Source organism: Fukomys damarensis, unplaced genomic scaffold (assembly GCF_012274545.1).
Source record: "Fukomys damarensis isolate Sample0158 unplaced genomic scaffold, DMR_v1.0_HiC HiC_scaffold_12, whole genome shotgun sequence".
In the NCBI taxonomy this organism is placed as follows: domain Eukaryota; kingdom Metazoa; phylum Chordata; class Mammalia; order Rodentia; family Bathyergidae; genus Fukomys; species Fukomys damarensis.
Genome location: NW_022900924.1, coordinates 53,619,419 through 53,638,365, shown reverse-complemented (window position 1 = coordinate 53,638,365; position 18,947 = coordinate 53,619,419). Strand labels below are relative to the sequence as shown.

Sequence of the window (18,947 nt, the reverse complement as noted above, 5' to 3'; positions counted from 1 at the left end):
CGGTGGGCGTCTGGGGCGGGCAGAGCGGGAGGCAGAGGAGCGCGCGGCGGCGGCCCCGCAGCCGAGACGCATCTGCTGTGCGTTTGCTCCGGCCGGAGCATCAGCTAAGCCTGTTTCCTGACGCCTGACCCGCCCTGACCCTGCTCCCTCGTTAACAGGTGACAGACGCCATGCAGGAGTTGGTATGTCTGTCAGTAATTTTCAGCAGTGTCGGTTTCCTTTCTTAATAGGTAGCAAGTCCTCATTGGAGACACGTTTAAGAATGAAGACAGGCAAAACCAGAAAAAGTAGCTTTGCTGTCCAGAGGTGATTAGGCGTGGGTGAATTGATAGGGGCCGAGCTCCTCTGGGGAGCCCCTGGGGGGAACCTTCAAGGTTTTGAGAAGGGGAGGCGCAGGATCCGCCTGCTGCTCGAGGAGCAGTCCCAGAGGGCGCTGGGGAGATGCTTGAGGATGCTGTCCGCGGTAGCGCAGTGCCTTGGCCTAGGCCCACCGCGGTGGAGATGGGGAAGAGGGAAAAGGTCGAAAAGTATTTTGGAGGTAGAATTAACAAGACCTCTGCTGGGTATCTTTCCAAAAGAATTAAAAGAATCGTATCACAGAGATATATGCGCACCTATGTTTATAGCGGCACAGTTTGTAATAGCTAAAACTTGGAAACAGCCCATTTGCCCATCAGTTGGAAACTGGATAAAGAAGATGTGGAATTTTTTGTTTGTTTGTTTTTTGTTTTTTGAGACAGGGTCTCACTGTGTAGCTGAGACGGACCTGGAACTCACTATGTAGCCCAGACTGGTCTCGAACTCACAGCGATCCTCCTGCCTCAGCCTCCCGAGTGCTGGGATTACAGGCGTACGCCGCCACACCCAGCCACGAAGATGTGGTTTTTCTATAAAATGGAATATTAGCCATAAAGAATGAGAAATTTGATTCATTCATAGGAAAATGCATACATATTGATATACTCCTAAGTGAAATAAATAAGTCACACATGTATAAACACCGAATAGTTTCTCTGGTGTGATTAAGCTATAATGGTGCATAAGGTTCTAATGATATAATGGACAATGTGAAATAGGAAGAAAGGGGCTAAAGGTGTAGGGAAAGTGGGAAGGGTAGGGGAAAGCTAATAAGGGAAAAGAAAACAATACATGAGAAAATGAAAAATTGGAGATGAAGTGTTTGTAAATGGGGAGGGGGAGGAGGGGTGAAGGGAGGGCAGGGTCAAGGGGAAAAAATGAGAACCAAGACCTGTCGTGTAAAGGTACAAGATCCCAATAATGAATGAAACTGTACTGTATCCCTAAAATGTACCAATAAACTCAATGAGGAGAAAAGAAAAGAAATGGATTGGTGCCGGGCATGGTGGCCCACTCCCCGGGAGGATGAGGCAGGAGGATCACTGGAGTTTGAGGCTAGGGTGGCCTACGTAGTGAGTTGAAGACCAGCCTGAGCTACATGGAGAGACTCTGTCTCAAAAAAGGATTGGCAGGGAAAAGAGAGGAATCTGCTTTTTTAATTTTTGTTTTGAGCAACGGAGGAGATAGATGGTGGTGCCATTTGCTGAAGAAAGGGAGAAAAATCTGGTGAGAAAATCGTGAGTTTTATTTTGGGTGCATTAAATTTTAGATGCATGTTACTTATAAAATCAGGGTGTTGAGGAAGCGGTCAGATGTGCAGCCCTGGAACTTGGGGAGAGAGACTAGAGTTAAGTATTTGGGAATGGTCAGTGTGTGATGAATTCAGAAGTATGGGAAGGGCCCGGGATTTAACTCAGTGGTTCCACCGCCTGCCTCGAAAGCGCAAGGAGGCGAGTTCGATCCCGGTACCAAAAAAGTATGAGAAGGTGAAGGTCACTTAGGGAACGTGTGTAGAGAGAGAAGCAAACGGGTCTTGAACTCAAATACTTCTAGGACCAGTAGATAAAAGATGAGGAAAGTATGGGAAAAGCAGCATCTTCTTTCTGGGAGAATCAGTCCCCTTACCAGTGCTTCTGAAATGTTGCGGAAGTTGTCGTTTGGGGGCTGGGGGATATGTCACGGAGGTAGAGTGCTTGCCTAGCCTGTGCGAGGCCCTGCGTTTACCCCCAATGCCACACACCACACACACACTCACACACGGATCTAGCAACATGGAGGTGACTGCTTTCAGTCATTAGCGTTACTACCCACGGGTTAGAGTCTCGGAGGCCGGAAGTGGAGTAGTTGAATGTGGTTGTGATGTAAAGAAATTAGGGGTAAGTGCCCTTCAAGATACCTTATTTTTATCTTTCCCAAAACTAAATGTGTTACATGAAAAATGGTTTGTGTTATTCCTCGGTTACGGGTATGTTTGAGCATCTTGCTCGCATTTATAGGGCATTTGTGAATTTCTGTTCTTGCTCTCTAAGCCCATCTTTTTGTTGTTCTCTGATTGTCCAGAGTTCTTAAGATATTTAAAATCTGCAGCTCGACATTATGCAGAACTTTCCTCATATGTTTTTCGTTGTTTTTAAATTCCTATTTATTCAATGGATGCACTACAGTTTGCTCTGAACTATTTTTTATTATAAAATGTGTAGAGGAGGAACTAATATTTAAGTTGCAAGTCTGTGAGTACAGTTCATATCTGATGTGGGTTGCCCTGTCTTGAGACTACTGGTTCTCAGAAGTACTTGATGATCCTTCTCTCTTCTCATTCAACTGTAGATTTTTATTTGACTCTTTATCTTCACTTCCTTAAGTTGGCCCTCATCTTCCTGTTTCTTGTTTTTGAGACAGGGTCTTGATATGTGGTTCAGGCTAGCCTTGAACTGTAGTAACTCACTATGTAACCCATGCTGACCCTGAACTTTCAGTGATCCTCCTGCCTCAGCCTCCCGAGTGCTGAGGTCACAGGTGTGCACCACCACAGTGGTTTGGGCTTCCTGCCTTTACTCCTGCCTTTCTTTCAGTCTATTTGCTACACTGTTACCCATTGGAAGGGAAAGGGGAGGTAGAGCTTTTCTTTTATAAAAAAAATCGTGTAGCAGATCTTTTCTATATTATGTTCTGTATAAGAAAAAGTTTGTTGTTGTTATTTTTTGAGACAGGGTCTCACTATGTAGTTGAGACTGCCCTAGAACTCACTATGTAGCCTGGGCTGGTTTTGAACTCACTTGGACCCTCCTGCCTCAGCCTCCAGATTATGGGTGTGCGCCACCACGCCCGGCTAAGAAAAAGTTTTTGAAAGCTAGATTTCACTGAATGGATGAGTTGAAATTTAATTTGACCTTGGAAGGATGAAGAGTGTTTGGTGAGTGGAGAAGGTGGAGTTGAAATTGGAACCCATTGGAATGTCACTGTGAAACGTTTGGGCTGGGGCCCTTTGATGACTGCAGACCTGTGGAGGTAACAACTAGGTAAGAGAGGGTTAGCCCTGTCTGAAGACTGTGAGCTGTGGAGGGAGCGCGGTTGTGTGGTGGCAAAGAAGGCTGTGCAGGGGAGGGAGGACTGCAGCTTTATTCACAGTTATAAATACACTGTTTTGTTTTTTGTTTGTTTGTTTTTTGGTACTGGGATCAAACTCGGGTCCTTGCACTTGCGAGGCAGGCAGTGGAACCACTGAGCTAAATCCCCAGCCCTGTATTTTGTTTTTTTAATAAATGTCTTTGAGAGGATGGGTCTATTTTTTAAAAAATTGAAATACTCACATAATTGTTTTAAAGTGTATGATTGTAGCCAGGTGTGGTGATGCATGCCTGTAATCCAGTCATGCTGGGAAGCTGAGGCAAGAGGATCTCAGCCTGGACATCTTAGTGAGAGACCCTGTCTCAAAATTTAAAAAAAACTAAAAATATGTATTCATATTTTTAAAAATGCATATATATCTAGATATATCTCTATATATCTAGATATATATGTGGCTCAGTTCAAAGTCCATGAGTTCAGTCCTCAGTACTACCACCAAAACAAGTACATTAGTTTTCAGAGGTTTGTAGTATATTGGTGAGGCTGCACAACCATCACTGTTACCTGATTCCGTGACATTTCTGTCATAATAAAAAGAGGAAGCCTGTCGGCAGCCTCAGCTCTCCCCTCTCCTGGCACCCACTTTCTGTATCTGGATTTGCCAGTTTCTACACATTTCTACGGCGTGGGCCTTGTCTGACTTGGCACAGCATTTTCAGTGTCCTCCCATGTTGCGGTGTGATTCGGGACTTCTCTTGCTTGGCAGTGTTCCATCCCAGGAATGTACCGCCATCCTTATCCAGTGCTCAGCAGATGGGCACTGGGGTTGTTGCCACTTTTGTGCTATTATAAATAATGCTGGATTCTGTGTAAATATCCCCAGGTTTTTGCATGGACGTACGTTTTCCTTTCTCTTGGGTATGCGTCTGGGAGTAATTATGTGTTTAGCCTTTTGAGGACCTGCCAGACTTCCGCAAGGCTGCACAATTTTCACACCTATGAAACCATCAGCCAGTCAGGATAAAGAAAACGTCCCCACCATCCCCAGAGGTCCCTGTGCACTCTGCCCTCCTGTTCTTCCTCCTTACCCAAGCAACCACTGGCAGCTTCCTGTCACACAGACTACTAGCATTCTGTGTAAATGGAGTTGTGGAGCATGTAGTTGTTTTTTTTTAAACTGGCTTCTTTCACTCAATCATTTTGAGATTAATTCCTGTTATTGCATTTATCAGTAATGTATTCCTTGTTACTGATGGATGCTATTTCATTGTATGAATACATGGCAGTTTAATTATTTAATCTGTGAGTGGACATTTGGATCGATTCTTACGTGTGGGAGGAGTGGAGAGGAGGAGAGATAGGTGCTGGGGATCGAACCCAGAGCCTGGTGCTTGCTAAACTGAGAATATCGTCTGCCACTGGCCAGCATCCCCAACCCTGACTCCACACCACAGCTATATCCTCCCCGCTCCCCCCTTGCTCTCTTCCTTCGTTCCTTTTGGTTATTGAGACAGTGTCTCAGTACATAGTCAGGCCAACCTTGAACTCACTACGTAGCCCAGGTGGTCACGCGTTTGCAATTCTCCTGCCTCAGCCTCCTGACTGCTGAGATTACTGACTTGTACCACTTTGCCTGGCTTTTTGGGGGTGTGGGAGTGGTCTCACTATGCTGCCCAGACTGGTCTCAGACTCCTAGGTTTAAGTCATCTCCCTACTTCAGGCTCCCAGTTAGTGTTTCCAGCTTTTGGCTGTTAAACTTCTGTGAACAGGTTTGTGTACGGACTTTTATTTATCTTGGTAATTGCTTGGAATGGAGTGGCTGGGTCCTGTGATAGTTTTTATAAGAAACTGCCAAATTGTTTTGCAAAGTGGTTATACTATTTTACATTCCCACCAGCCAATTCATGAGAGTTCTAGTTGTTCACATTCTCTATAGTTGTTTATTTTTTTAAAGATAGAACATATATAGACACCTCTAATCCATCTCCCACATTAGTCTTTTTGTTCATTTTGCTCACCACAATACCAATACATATAGTTAGAAAACTCAAACACAGTAGTCAGGAATAAAATTAAAATTCAGATCCACTACCTAGAAGCAACTCTTACTAATCATTTTGACTTTCCTTCCCCAAAAAGCCTAAAAGAGCATACACTAGCAATTTTTTTTCCCTCTTCACTCACCCATATTGTATACAGAAGGAGTCAAAACATACACACTCTTCTGCACCTTCATGTTTTAACTTTCGATTTATTTTAGAGGTATTTCCATGTCAACACCCCAGCTCCCACCTCCCTTCCGTACACGGGATTGAACTCAGGATCTGTGCCAGCGAACTGAACTGCGTCCCCTGCCCCAGCACATTCTTTTTAATTACTACATTACAGTCTTAGAGCAAAACAGGCAGTTTTGCCATAAGAAAGCACAAGTTTGTTTCCAAGCAGTTGACATACATTTGGGAACTATCTGAGCAGAATGTGAATTTAAAATTTTTTTACACATGATTTCATTTGCTAGGAATACTAGGGAAGGCAGAAAACTACAACCTGTTAAATGCATAAACGGCTCAGATCCACAGCTAAAACATTTGTGGTGAGTCTTGCCTGCCCACATCTGGTAGGGCTTGCTGTGTACTCTGCACTCCCTTCACAGGCTGCAGAAATCACAGGCTGTGCCCTTCCAGTGCCCGCTTCCTTAGGTAAGGTGGCATATTTGTTAGGGTATTTGTGTTTCTTAACATTACCTTTTTATGTCACCAATGGGAGTTTTTCAGTGTTGTGCCAAAACCATACTTTTCTTATAAACTGTGTGGTTCTTTTTTTTTTTTTTTTTTTTTTTGGTACTGGGGATTGAACTCGGGTCCTTGGGCTTGCAAGGCAGGCCACCGAACCACTGAGCTAAATCCCCAACCTGTATGGTTCTTTTTTAAATTTTATGTTTTTATTGCCGCACCCCACCCGGCGGTTCTTACTAGGCAGTTTTACATCATAGGTGATTTTTTTTTTTTGTATTGCTTATGTCCCATTATAGAAAGACTGATTTGTTCCATAGTGTGAATGTGCTATAATTTTTAAATTTTTAAGTTTTATTATACTAAAGAACACATGTAATAAATGTTTTAAGTAATAGTAATAAGAGAGCAAGTAGCTACTTTTAGCTGCTGCCTAGTTTTAAGAAGTAGAAAATTATGAATCCTTTGGACTCTCTGTTCCCCCAACTGATCATTTTATACTTTGTTGAATACATGAAACATTTCCTATTAAGATTAGAAAGTGATAACACCCCCCCTACACACGTGCACACGTTGGTTTCCCTAATGTCGGTGTCCTAACTGCTAACTGCCCTGCCCCCCAGCAAGGATAAACACGTACTTGGGTGAGAAGTCATAACTATAGGTAGATTTGTGTATAAGTTAACATATACCTAGTTTGTCTTTTTAAAAAATGTATACATGTAATGGCTTTCTTGAGCTGTAAGTCACATAATATAAGTTTTACCATTTTACAATATAAATGAAAAACAAACCCTTCGTTTTGGTGCTGGGGATTGAACTCAGGTCCTTGCATATGCTGAGTGCACACTGTCCCACTGAGCTACACGCTAAGCCCCAGAATTTACCTAGGTCTTGAAACCATCCCCACATCTGCCACTAGAAAATTCACCAGGTGGATTTTTGTAGGTGGGTGAATTTTCTACATTATGCATCATTGGTCTAAAGAAAAAGCAGTTCTGTTAAGAATGTTTTATGAAGCTTATTTTTCTGTGAATGAAACATATTCAATAAAGTATTATTCTTTAAAAAGAAAAATGTTTTATGTTTTAAGATGCTTGTTTCCCCTTTGGAACCTCAGCTCCTGATAAAAAGACATGAAATGTATCCCCAGAGATACATCCCATCCCCTCCACCCCCTTACTGGGGATCGAACTCAGGACCTTGCAGGTGCAGGTGTAGTGCCACTGAGCTACATCCCAGCCCTCCCATAGATTTTATATAGTTTGAAGCACCAGCAAAAAGTTCCTACTTAATGAAATGCACAAAATTTATCTCAGTTTATGTATTCTCCGTGACTGTATGGCAGTTTGACATTCTTGATGTTTAAAATGTAAATTTTAAATATTCTTTCCTTTCCAACCTGGCTTTGCAGATAAGTTTTGTTTCCTCTGCTGGAGAGAAAACTTTTATGGCTTCACAACTGAAACAGAAGAATGTCGTATAAGTCAGAATCATCATTTCAGACAATTCTAATGATCTTTGTCTGAAAGTGACTTAAAGGAAATCACTAAGTTATATGGCCTCTTTACATAATTAAGACTGTTTCTATTTATTTGCTTATGGTTGTAATAGAGATTGAGCCCTGGAAGGCTGTACCACTGAGCTACTTGCAGCTCTTTTTATTTTGAGACAAGGTCTTGCTAAATGGCCCAAGCTGGCCTCAAACTTGAAATCCTTCTGCCTGTCCTCAGTAGCTCAGTGGCTGGGATTTACAGGTGTGTGGGGCTGCTATCTTAAATATCTTAGACCCCTTAAATGTCCCATGTAGCTCACTCTTCCATTAAAATGTTGAACGGGTAGGATAAAGAAATGGTAAAACTTAGCTAAATTCAGCTCTTCGTTTGTTGCATTAAGGGATAGAAACAGTGGATGATTTAGAATAACTTCATCCTAAACTCTTGTACATGCTAGTTTGCAAGGTTGGAGACTGGACTGGTTGAGTAATTCCTCAATCTGACCTTATTAACGAATCAATCTTTTGTTGTTTTGTTTGTTTGTTTGTTTGAGGCAGGATCTCACTACATAGTCGAGACTGACCTGGAACTCACTATGTAGCCAAGACTGATCTCGAACTCACAGCGATCCTCCTGAGTGCTGGGATTACAGGCGTGCGCCACCACGCCTGGCTAACGAATCAATCATAAACAATTTTACTTATCATAGGAAAGTGGGTATTTTTTTTAACCTGAAAATATATAATTCTTATGTAATTAAGCCATTTTTTTTTAAAGCTCAGTTGTCTAGCTTTCCCATTTTGCTCAACTCTGTGTGACAACTAGGAAAGGCCCATGTCACTTTGTAAGACTTAAAGTCTCACTTTTACTCTTGGAGCGTGAACAGCCAAGAGGCCTCCACGATGCTGGGCCCAAAAGCTCAGCGAGGCTCCAGGAGCTTGTCGGACAGCGAGAGTCACCCAGGAAGGAACACACCAGGCAGGTTGGCCGATAGACCTTTATTAGTCTGGCCAGACGGCACTCCCAGAGCCAAGCAGCTCAGAGAGGCAGCTAGCTCAGAAACAGAGGCCATTTTATATATGGCTATGGAGGGGGTTTACACTCGAAATTTACAGGAAGGGGACAAAGGCAAAGAATCCGCTGATCTGAACTGATGGTCATCAAGCATGTACTCGACCGTTACGTACTAATGATCAGCAGATTGATTATCCATTGTTCCATTTACAACTTAGATTATGATGTTCAGAACATTCAACTATGGGCAAGTAAGGAGTGGCGTGATTGATGTTGGGTCTCTGTGTTCACTACAGTTTCCATTTAGTTTCCCAGCTACTTCTAAGCAGTTACCTAACAATTCACAATTGATCATTAGTTATCCTATAAGGGATGGGGGGAGCAACAGTCTCTAGGTCATTTGCTGGTCAACATGGAGTCGCTCTAGTTCAGTTAGACTCTTACAACTTTGATGCCAGTGACCAGACTTAGCTTCCCATCATTCTGACTTTGAAAATGCTGATTGTTTTTCAGAGATCTGGTCTTTATCCATACCAGGTGGCTTGATCAGTGATCATACTGGCCAACAATTGAGAACATGCTCCAAAGGTTTTGTGTATAAGACCCAGAGTTTTTGTCAGTACTAGTACTAATAAAAATCAGAACACAATCTATTCTCTCGATGATTTCCCTTGGTCTGAATCTTTCCTATAGTAGTTTACTTCAGATCGTTTGTATTGTGAGATAGTGTGATTTGGGGTAGAAACTTAGATGTATTTGTTTTGTGTCAGTGGAAGATGACAGTCCTATGAGCAATCCCCAAGTGGAAAATTTAAATTGGCATTGAGATAATTTTTATTATTTTGACAAAGCTTTTGTCAGGCTAATATTAAAAGAGATATATATTCAGAGAGTGCACATTATACAGTCTTGGGAAAATTGGATGGTGTCGGGATAAGAATTGCTGCTCTTCACGAAAGGCTTATATACACTCTATTTGGGTAACTGGATCAGTTGCATTAAAATGTCCATCAAGGCCCAACATGAGACATGTGCAGTGCAAGTCTCCTTTCTTCTGTGTTCCCCCTCGCATTGTAGGATTTAGTCTTTGTCCAGTCTGTATCTTTTATTATTTTTAAGTTTTTCTTATTTATCTTTTTTAGACAAGGTCTCACTGTATAACCCAAGCTGGCCTTGAATTCACAGTGATCCTCCTGCCTCAGCCTCCCGAGTGCTGGGATTACAGGTGTGTGCCATCATGTCTGGCTATTTGTCTTTTAATCATAGTATAACCATTATCATGTTATTTTGGTATTAAATTGCCACGCCTGCTATTTTTTGGTTTTTTTGTTTGTTTGTTGTGGGTACCAGGAATCAAACTCAGGCCCTTGTTTGAACATTAAGCTATAGTGCTTTGAAGGTGTAGAGCTATCAACAAATAGATTAGCAAGTGAGCTGGGGATTTAGCTCCATACTCCCAGCTCCTGCCTCACAAGTGCAAAACCTGGAGTTCAATCCCCAGTACCAAAAACAAAAAAAATAGATCAGCAAGTATTCTGAGAGGAATGACAAAAGCTGCTGTAAGCTAGTGGTTGTGTTCCCTGTGGGTATTTGTGTGTAGGCAGGTGTAGTAGATAAGCCTTCATTTGCTTACTCAGTAGTTTATTATTTCCAGGAACTTTGGAGGGGACTCTCGGGGAGAGCAGTGGGGGACGGGACAGTGGGAAGACCTCTGCTTACGTGGGTTTGGGCTGCAGACTGATCGTGCTAATCTACAGGGTGAGCATTCCAGGAGGAAGAAACTATGTGCTAAAAGCTCTATGGAAAAACTGAGATGGCGTTTGGGGAGCAGAAAGAAAGGAGTCCAGTGTGTCTGGGTCTTAGGATGAGAAGTGGAGAGGAGCAGGGCCCAGGGATGGAAGGTCTTGTTGGTCACGCTGGTGATGTAGCTCTGCCCTGCGTGTTTCGGGGAGCAGTCGGAAGGGTCAGCCAGGTGATGCGTGATCACAAAAATATTTTTATAGTCCCTTTCTATATTGAGCTATAGTTTCAATCCAGTAAAACACACATGGTTTAGGTGTACACTTGGATGAGTTTTTATGACTGCGTATGTCTGTGTAATTTATACCGTAATTAAGATGTAGAGCATCTGTCATCCCAGAAAGAGCTTTCATTGCTCCTCCCAGTCAGTCACTACCAACACCTTTAAGTACAGTTCTCATTCAATTTACTGGCTCTAGGACTTCACATGGAGTCACTCCAGGAATACCCTGGATTTCTGGTCTTTGGGTGGCGCAGGAGAGTGGAGCCAGGGCCTTGCAAGTGTGTAAGGCAAGCGCTCCAACCCGAGCCATGCCCCAGCCCCTAGAGTACACTCTTGTTCCTGTCTCTTTTGCTTACCATGCTGATTTTTAAGAGCTAATGGCTTTGTTTGGTTTGTTTGTTTTTTGAGACAGGGTCTCACTATGTAGTTGAGACTGACCTGGAACTCATTATGTAGCCCAGGCTGGTCTTGAACTCACAGCGATCCTCTCCTCCTGCCTCATCCTCCCAAGTGCTGGGATCACCAAGTGCGTGCGCCACCACGCCCGTCAAGAGCTAACATCTTTAATGTGTATACACTGGGAGTCAGGATTTTGAGGCCCATCCCTGTTGTCAATACTTGAGGGCTTATTGGGTGTGCCAGAGTCTTCCATTCTCTTCTCTGAGGTTTTTGTAGACATTTTTGAAACATCTCCTTGGCTAGTGGAGACTGGACTATAGATTCTTGCATAAAATATTTAATAAAAACAGGGGTTGTGCTCACAGAGAGAAAATACTCTGAAGTGAAGAATATAGAAAGGACAGAGCCAGAGAACTATGAAATCCTTGGTGGCACTTTAGGAATGTCTGTGGAAGCAGATGGAAAATGGTTGTTCCCTCCTCTCCCCTGGTAAACCAGATGGGAAGTGTGGAGTGAGCCCAGAGTTCAAAGGGTCCCCTGAGGTTCCCATGCCCTGAGTGAGGAGCTTGGACTTAATCGAGAAGCTGTCGTATTTAGTGTAGGGCAAATCTTTAGGGTGACTTGTGTATCAGATTTTGTTTCTTCCCCCTCAAGAATTGTCCATTATCCTGTAAAATGTGTCAGTAAAACAGAACGATAGGGCTCTAGGGTTCTAGATCTTCCCTGAAGGGAAAACTAAAACCTTTTAATAAGAATTTGCAGGAGTAGGGGTTGAGGGAGGGCAAGCAGGGGAATGGGGAAAAAAATAAGAACCAAGATACATCATGTAAAGGTACACATTTCCAATGATGAATGGCATCATACTGTATACCTAAAATGTACCAATAAACTTAATGAATAATAAAAAAAGAACTGAATTTTCAGGAGCTTGTTTTTAAGTTACACAGTTTTCTTTTTAAAGTTACTTTTCTCCCAGTTTATTTGATACTGTAGAAACTTAAAAAGGTTTTTAAAAGTGATTTTCATCTTGAACTTTGCTTCCAAGATCAGATGAGATAAAGCCTACAGCACCGGTATTCCCAGGTGGTCTCCAATCCAAGTACTATCCAGGCCTGACCCTGCTTAGTAGTCTTTAACTTTGGTCAGAAACTCAGACTCACATACATTATTTGAGTGGTATGATAAGTTATAATGGTGGTATTTACTTCTGTAAGGTATTGTTTACTTCTTTTGGCTATGCGATAGAAACATTTACTTTCTAAGTTTAAATTGACAGCCTTGCTTTTTAATCATGAGATACAGATTTTATTTTTTATTTTTTGTTTTTTGTTTTGTTTTGGTATCGGTGATTGAACTCAGGCCCTTGCTCTTGGGAGGCAGGCGGCGGGACCACTGAGCTAAGTCCCCGGCCCCAAAATACAGATTTTAAATTGGAGTAATTTACAGTTGTAATTTATTTTCATTCCAGCATTTCATTTATTTCTGTATTTGTTTTTGGTCTCGTAGTATAGAGAAAATCCATTCTCACAGTTAAGGAGTAACAAATTTTGTTTAGAGTTCACATTACCTCTAAGTAGTCTTTTCAGTTTCCATAGATCAAAACATAAAGAGAATTATTGTAGGACATTTTGTTTCATAGTGGAACTGAAATCTCTAACAACTGCTCATGTGTCCTTTTCATAAATCTAAGCCGGGCAAGAAGAATCCAAACCTAATACTGTCTCTGGCCACTTGTCCCGCATTCCCACCATCACTGTCAACATTCCAAGGAGAGCACCTGCAGGTGTGCCTGGCTGGCCAGCGTTTACTGAGTGGGACGTGTGCATATGTTAGTATTGTTCTCGCGGGACAGAAGCTGACCTGAGTTAACTAACAAATGCTCAGAAAGAGCTAAGCCTTCCTTATGCACGTTTCTGGAAAGCTTAGTACACCCAAAGATGGCGAGAAAAGCTTTATTCCAATGATTACGTGAAAAGTAAATTAACTTGGCAGTGCAAGTTGACGCATTGGTGGTTTTCTCCTTACTACCCTCCCTTCCAAACTCTTCTTTTCTTCCTCTTCTAGTCCCCCAGTTTTACAGCAGAAGTCAGAAGAGTTTCGTTTTATCCCTTAAGAATAAAACAAAATACTGTTTTTTTCAAGGTGCCAGCTTGGATGCATCTTTACAGATAATCTTGTAAGGTTCTTAGCGAACTGCAGGATACAGGTAGCTACTCGAGATGGTAGAACACAGGAATGAGTGTGAAGATCTGAGATGCTTGGGCTTCTGATGCTGGATCTGTCTACTAGCAGGAGGTGGTTTGCTTTTTTGTTTTTTGTTTTAAGAAGAGGTTTTTTGGCTCACAGTTAGGAAGTTTCATTGCATGACTGACGGGAAAAGGCGTGGTGGAAGGGCCTGGGTAGAGAACGCTGCTTGTCTCGTGGTGGCCAGGAAGCAAAGCTGGTTTGGTTTGATTTTGGTTTTTATTTTGTCTCTATTTTGAGACAGAGTCTCGCAGTGTATTTCAGGCTGGGCTTGAACTCACTGTGTATCCCCTGCTGGCCTCCACCGTGCACAATCTGCTGGCTTCAGTCTCCCTAGAGTGCTCGGATTGCAGGCATGTGCCATCATGCCCAGAAGTTTTTAACTCCAGTCTGCAAGGAGACAAGAGGAATGAGGTGTGTTGAGGTTATTGTGTAACTATCCAAAAATTTCTCAGGTTGTCTAAAACTGATTGCAGCTGGGCATGGTGGTGTATGCCTGTAATCCCAGCTCTGTGGGAGGCCAAGGCAGGAAAAGCACAAGTTTGAGCTCTGCCTGGGCAACTGGTGAGACCCCATCTCAAAATTTAAAAAGGGCAGGGTTATAATTCAGTGTGAAGGCCTTGGTTTAATTCCCAGTACTGTAAGGGGGGGGGAGACTTTACCCTCCCTTTTTATAAACTTTAAAAACAAATACTAATTGAAAATTGGAGCTATAAACACTGAACCAAAATAATCTCTTTTTGAAAGAAATTCATGGTTATTCAGTCTCTTTACAAGGATGGGATTTACTCACCTACTAATATGAAATGTGTATCTGTACTAGTGGGGGATCAGTAGGCTTGCTGTATGTATGAATGTTTGAAAATTAATATCTTAACTCCAAAAAAGTACTAATAGATTCTAGGCTTGTCTAAAAATATTTATATTCTAAATCATAGCTGATAACTCATGGTTATAAATAAACATTAAGTGGCTTGATTTAGGACGTTTTTAACTACTACATAGTTCGAGAATCTTTTTAGGTTTAGTGGTGTTGGGGAATGTAACAGTTACTGTTGTCTTAGATCCAGGATTTATCTGTATATCATTACATAGTCTTCAAGTCTCCTGCTTGAATCAACTGAGTATTTCTCTGAGATGGACTCAGTTCTTTAACTCCGTTCTTCGTGAAAGAAGCAAACTGAGAGCTGAGGGAACTTGAAATTGTTTTACCTTTGAGTGAATCCAAATTTTCAAGCATTTATTACCTCAATAGGTGTCTTTTGTGTTTTTCTGCCTTTGGGATACGTGGCTGGATACGTGCTCTCCTCCCTCAGTGGTAGAACAGGAATTTGGTAATCAGGGAGCTCTTCTACAAGTCTTCTGTGTCATAGATCAGCACTTGTAGGAGTCAGCTTGCTTAATCATCCTGAACTGGTTTTCTAATCTTCACATCAGTGGACCAGTGCTTCCCATGAAGGGAGTAAAATAGTAAAAATAGAATAATGTAGAATCTTCATTTGTTGTATTGATTACTTTGTTAGGATGATCCTTTGTTTATATTGATTACATTGTTGGGATGATTTGACTATATTAGCTAGATAAATGTATTAAAATTAAGTTCACCTATTTCTCTTTACTTTTTAAAATGTTTCTGGAAAATTTAAATTTCTGTACCTGACTCTTTTTTTGTTTTTTTTGTTTTTTGGTACTGGGGATCGAACTCAGGTCCTTGCACTTGCGTGGCAGCCAGCAGGACCATTGAGCTAAATCCCCAGCCCCGTGACTCATATTTAAACAGTGCTGGTTTGTACAATATTTGGTAAACTGACTTATAAAATATTTGTGTTAGGCCAGGCGCAGTTTAGAAGGGGACATCGTCCAATACAATTTTCTTCAGTGATACAACAATTCTCTGTATAGCCACATATGGTTAATGGCTAATATATTGAGACGGTGAGAACCTTAAAGATTTTATTCAGAGACTTGTACGGGGGTGTCTTCCTCACACACACACATACACACACACACACGCCACCAGGGATCGAATTTAGGACCCTGCACTTTCAAGGCAGACATGGCACCACTGAGCTAAATTCCTAGCCCTTGTACAGGGTTCTTTTATTCAGAGACTTGTGCATCTAGTCCTTGTTGTTGTTGTTGGTATATGTGCTGCTGAAGTGAGCATGTTGTTGTTGGGTTGGTATTTATTTATTTATTTATTTATTTTGGTACCGGGGATTGAACTCGGGTCCTTGCACTTGCAAGGCAGGCCACCGAACCGCTGAGCTAAATCCCCAGCTGGTTTTTATTTATTTTTTATTTTTTATTTTGTTTTTTTTGAGACGGTGTCTCACTTTGCAGTTCAGACTGGCCCTGAACTCACTACGTAGTCCAGACTGGCCTCGAACTCCTGAGTCCTAGGATCACAGGCCTGTGCCACCATGTCTAGCTCTTAGGCTTTGTTTATCAAATTTCAAACTTGTTAAGTCGCTTAATATTAAATGTATTAGTCATCACTTTCCCATTGCTGAGGCAAAATACTTGCCACCCACAATTAAGAGCAGGAGAGGTTTATTTTGGCTCATGATTTCAGAGTGTTCAGTCCATAATTCTCTGGTTCCAAGGCAGAAATGACATGGTAGAAAGGCCTGGTGGAGGAAAACTGCTCAACCCATGGCAGCCAGGAAACATAAGGGAGGAGCCAGGGACAAGAATACACCCTTCCAGGTCACGCCCCTAGTGACCACCTCAAAACAGGCCCGCCTCTTAAAGCACATTCAGCCGTGAACTCATCAGTGAATTAATCTACTTATCACCCCATGACCCACCTACCTTCCAAATCCCCACCTCTGAAAACCTGAGACCTCAGGGGGACATTTCAGATCTAAACCATAACAGTAAGTATATAGTTTACATTCATTATGAGTAATAGGAAGTGGTTAATAATAGTTATATTATTTACTGATTATCTGTTATGTAGTCGGCTCTGTGTAAGAACAGAGACAGGGTTTATATAATAAATTTTCTTTTGAGTTAGTATCACTCATGTTTTGTAATACACTTATTAAGGCATTGTGAATTCTATTGTACTATGTGTTCTTAAATGTTTTCCTTGAAGTCTGGTTTCTTTCCTTTTCTTAGGTGGTCCTTCTGTGAAAGTGAGGCTCCATTTAAAGTCTGAGCAATGTGCTACCTTGCTAAAAGATGTTCTGTTGAAAGGGAACCTCAAGCTTTTATTTTTTAGAAAAACATGTATTGATACACTTTAGATATACATAATGGTAACATTCATCAGAGAGCGTTTGTACCAGCATATGATATATATCCGCCCCCCCGTCTTCCTCCTTTATGTACAAAAGCTTTGTTTCTGTTTTTCCTCAATTTTTTTCTTATCCCTTCTTTCCATTCCCCCTTCCCCTTCCCTTGTTCCCCCTTTCCTTTGAACATTTTCTTCCCACTTCCCAGTGGCTGTTGTACATTTTAGTCCTTGATTTCACTTTTAGCTTCTCACACAAGAGAAACAGTGTGGTATTCAGGCATATGTTCAATTTATTTCACTTGAGTAGGGTCTCAAGGTGCATCCATTTAGCTATAAATGTCTCACACTCATCCTTTATGGCATAGTAGTACTCCATTGTATTTTTAAAAAAACACATCTTCTTTATCCATTTGTCAAAAGCCCATGCTTTCAATAGATGACTATGGTGATAAAATTTTGGGGGAAACTTTTGAAGTTAAATTTGCTCTTTTGGCTCTAATGGGGATTTATACATAGTTGATGATCCCTAACTTGAAAATCCAAAGCTGAAGGGCTTTCAGATAATGGAACTTTTGAATGCCGACCTGATGCTCAGAAAATTTCAGATTTCAGATATTTGGATCAGGAATTTATACCTAAAATGTCTGTGGACATTCCAAAGTCTGAAACATCGGTCCCAGACATTTCAAATAAGGGGTACTCAACTTGTATGTACATAAACATTGAGTGCCAGTATTATGTAATATAACTCCCTCTTATGTACATAAACATGCATTTATGGATGCTAGTATTGTATTGTGTTTATTAATTAATTTATTATTGCTTCTCAGTGAAGAACTGAAAGTCATGTCTGGCATCAAGCGAACCATCAAAGAAACCGACCCCGACTACGAGGATGTATCTGTGGCCCTTCCAAATAAGCGGCATAAGGCAATTGAGAATTCAGGTAGAATTTGCCTCCACTCTTTAAGATTTATAGAAAATAGAATGAATTTCCTCCTGCCTCAGCCTCCTGACTGCTGGGATTACATTCACATGCCACCATGCCCGGCTGGCTGGCCGTCTTTCTTGACTTCAGTATTTGAATGGCACAGCTGGTTGTTTTGTAGAATGTCATTCATAGTGGGCTTGTCTGATGTTCTATTATGAGCGGTGCAGTACTAGGGATGAACCCAGGGCCTAACACACACTAGGTAAGTACTCTGCCACTGGCCTACATCCCCACCTGCGCCCCCCCCCGATTTCTGTTGTGTTGTTTTGTGACGAGACAGGATCTCACTCCATTACCAGGCTGACCTCAAACTCGAGATCCTTCTCTCTCAGCCTCCCATGTAGCTGGGATTATGAGCATGCACCACCATCACTATGCATCGGCAGTTTTGGCAAGAATATCGGTGATAGGGCCAGGGATGTAGCTTAGCAACACAACACCTGCCTGGCAAGCTCAAGGCCCTGAATTTGATTCCCAGTACCAAAAAAAAGAATACCAGTGATGTAGTGGTCTTAGTGCATCGTGTCAGAAAGTGCATGAAGTCAGCTTGTCCCAATATTAGTGATTTAAACTTCCATTGCTTGGTTGAAGGCTTGTCTACTAGGTTCTCCACTTCATAGTTATTATTTCTAAGGTTTCTTTTGTTTCTTCATTTAAATCAGGACTGCCACTGATTAATTAGGCCTTGGTGTCTTGTGTTCTTTGTGTAGCTCGAGATGCTGCTGTGCAGAAGATTGAGACTATCATCAAAGAACAGTTTGCTCTTGAAATGAAGAATAAGGAGCATGAGATTGAAGTCATTGATCAGGTATAATGATAATGCATCGAGAAAGCGCCAGAGCTACGTGCAAAAGCAAAAATAGCTTTTCAGGGAAAAATACTATTTTTGGGAAAAAAGAAAAATTTTACCTTAGATTCCATCCCCAAAGAGAGCCTCTCTGGTCTTGTGCTCAGTATCTTTGTGGGTATGTCTGATGAATCAAATATACTTTTTTTGTTGCTGTTTTGGATTTTGAGACAGAATCTCCCTGTTGTATAATCGTAGCCGGCCTTGAACTCGTGGCAGTGTGTACTTTCATACCTTGAATCACATTTTTGTCTTTTAAATCTTTGCCAGTCTGATAGGTCAGAAAAGTCATTTTTCCTTTGCTTTTCTTTGTTAGAGAAGTTGATCTTTTTTTCCTCATTTGCATTTCTTACTTTGTGAATTGTATATCTCTCTTGCAATTGCTGTATTTTAAAGTAATGAGTTAATACTTGTTTTAAGCGGCTGATCGAAGCTCGGAGGATGATGGATAAACTTCGGGCGTGCATTGTAGCAAATTACTACGCTTCTGCAGGTCTTCTGAAAGTGTCTGAGGTAAGTATTCCCTGTGGTCTT

General features: G+C 41.7%; 1 protein-coding gene across 7 annotated transcripts in view; it reads left to right on the top strand.

Annotated features, from left to right (window-relative positions):
* The first annotated feature begins 13 nt into the window (after positions 1–13).
* The window catches only part of Yeats2 (YEATS domain containing 2), an 82,993-nt gene continuing 64,059 nt past the window's right edge, over positions 14–18,947 (top strand). Inside the window, exons 1-5 of one of the 7 annotated variants that reach the window (XM_010624282.2) lie at positions 14–182; positions 3,257–3,377; positions 17,406–17,521; positions 18,277–18,374; positions 18,834–18,926. In XM_010624282.2, coding sequence (XP_010622584.1) covers positions 17,422–17,521; positions 18,277–18,374; positions 18,834–18,926 — 291 coding nt within the window. In that variant the 5' untranslated portion in view covers positions 14–182; positions 3,257–3,377; positions 17,406–17,421. Of the gene's footprint in view, positions 183–284; positions 307–3,256; positions 3,378–9,857; positions 9,894–13,725; positions 13,749–16,028; positions 16,214–17,405; positions 17,522–18,276; positions 18,375–18,833; positions 18,927–18,947 lie in introns of those variants that run through there. The other 6 variants (XM_010624280.2, XM_019207520.2, XM_010624285.3 and 3 more) reach the window with 6 other exon arrangements.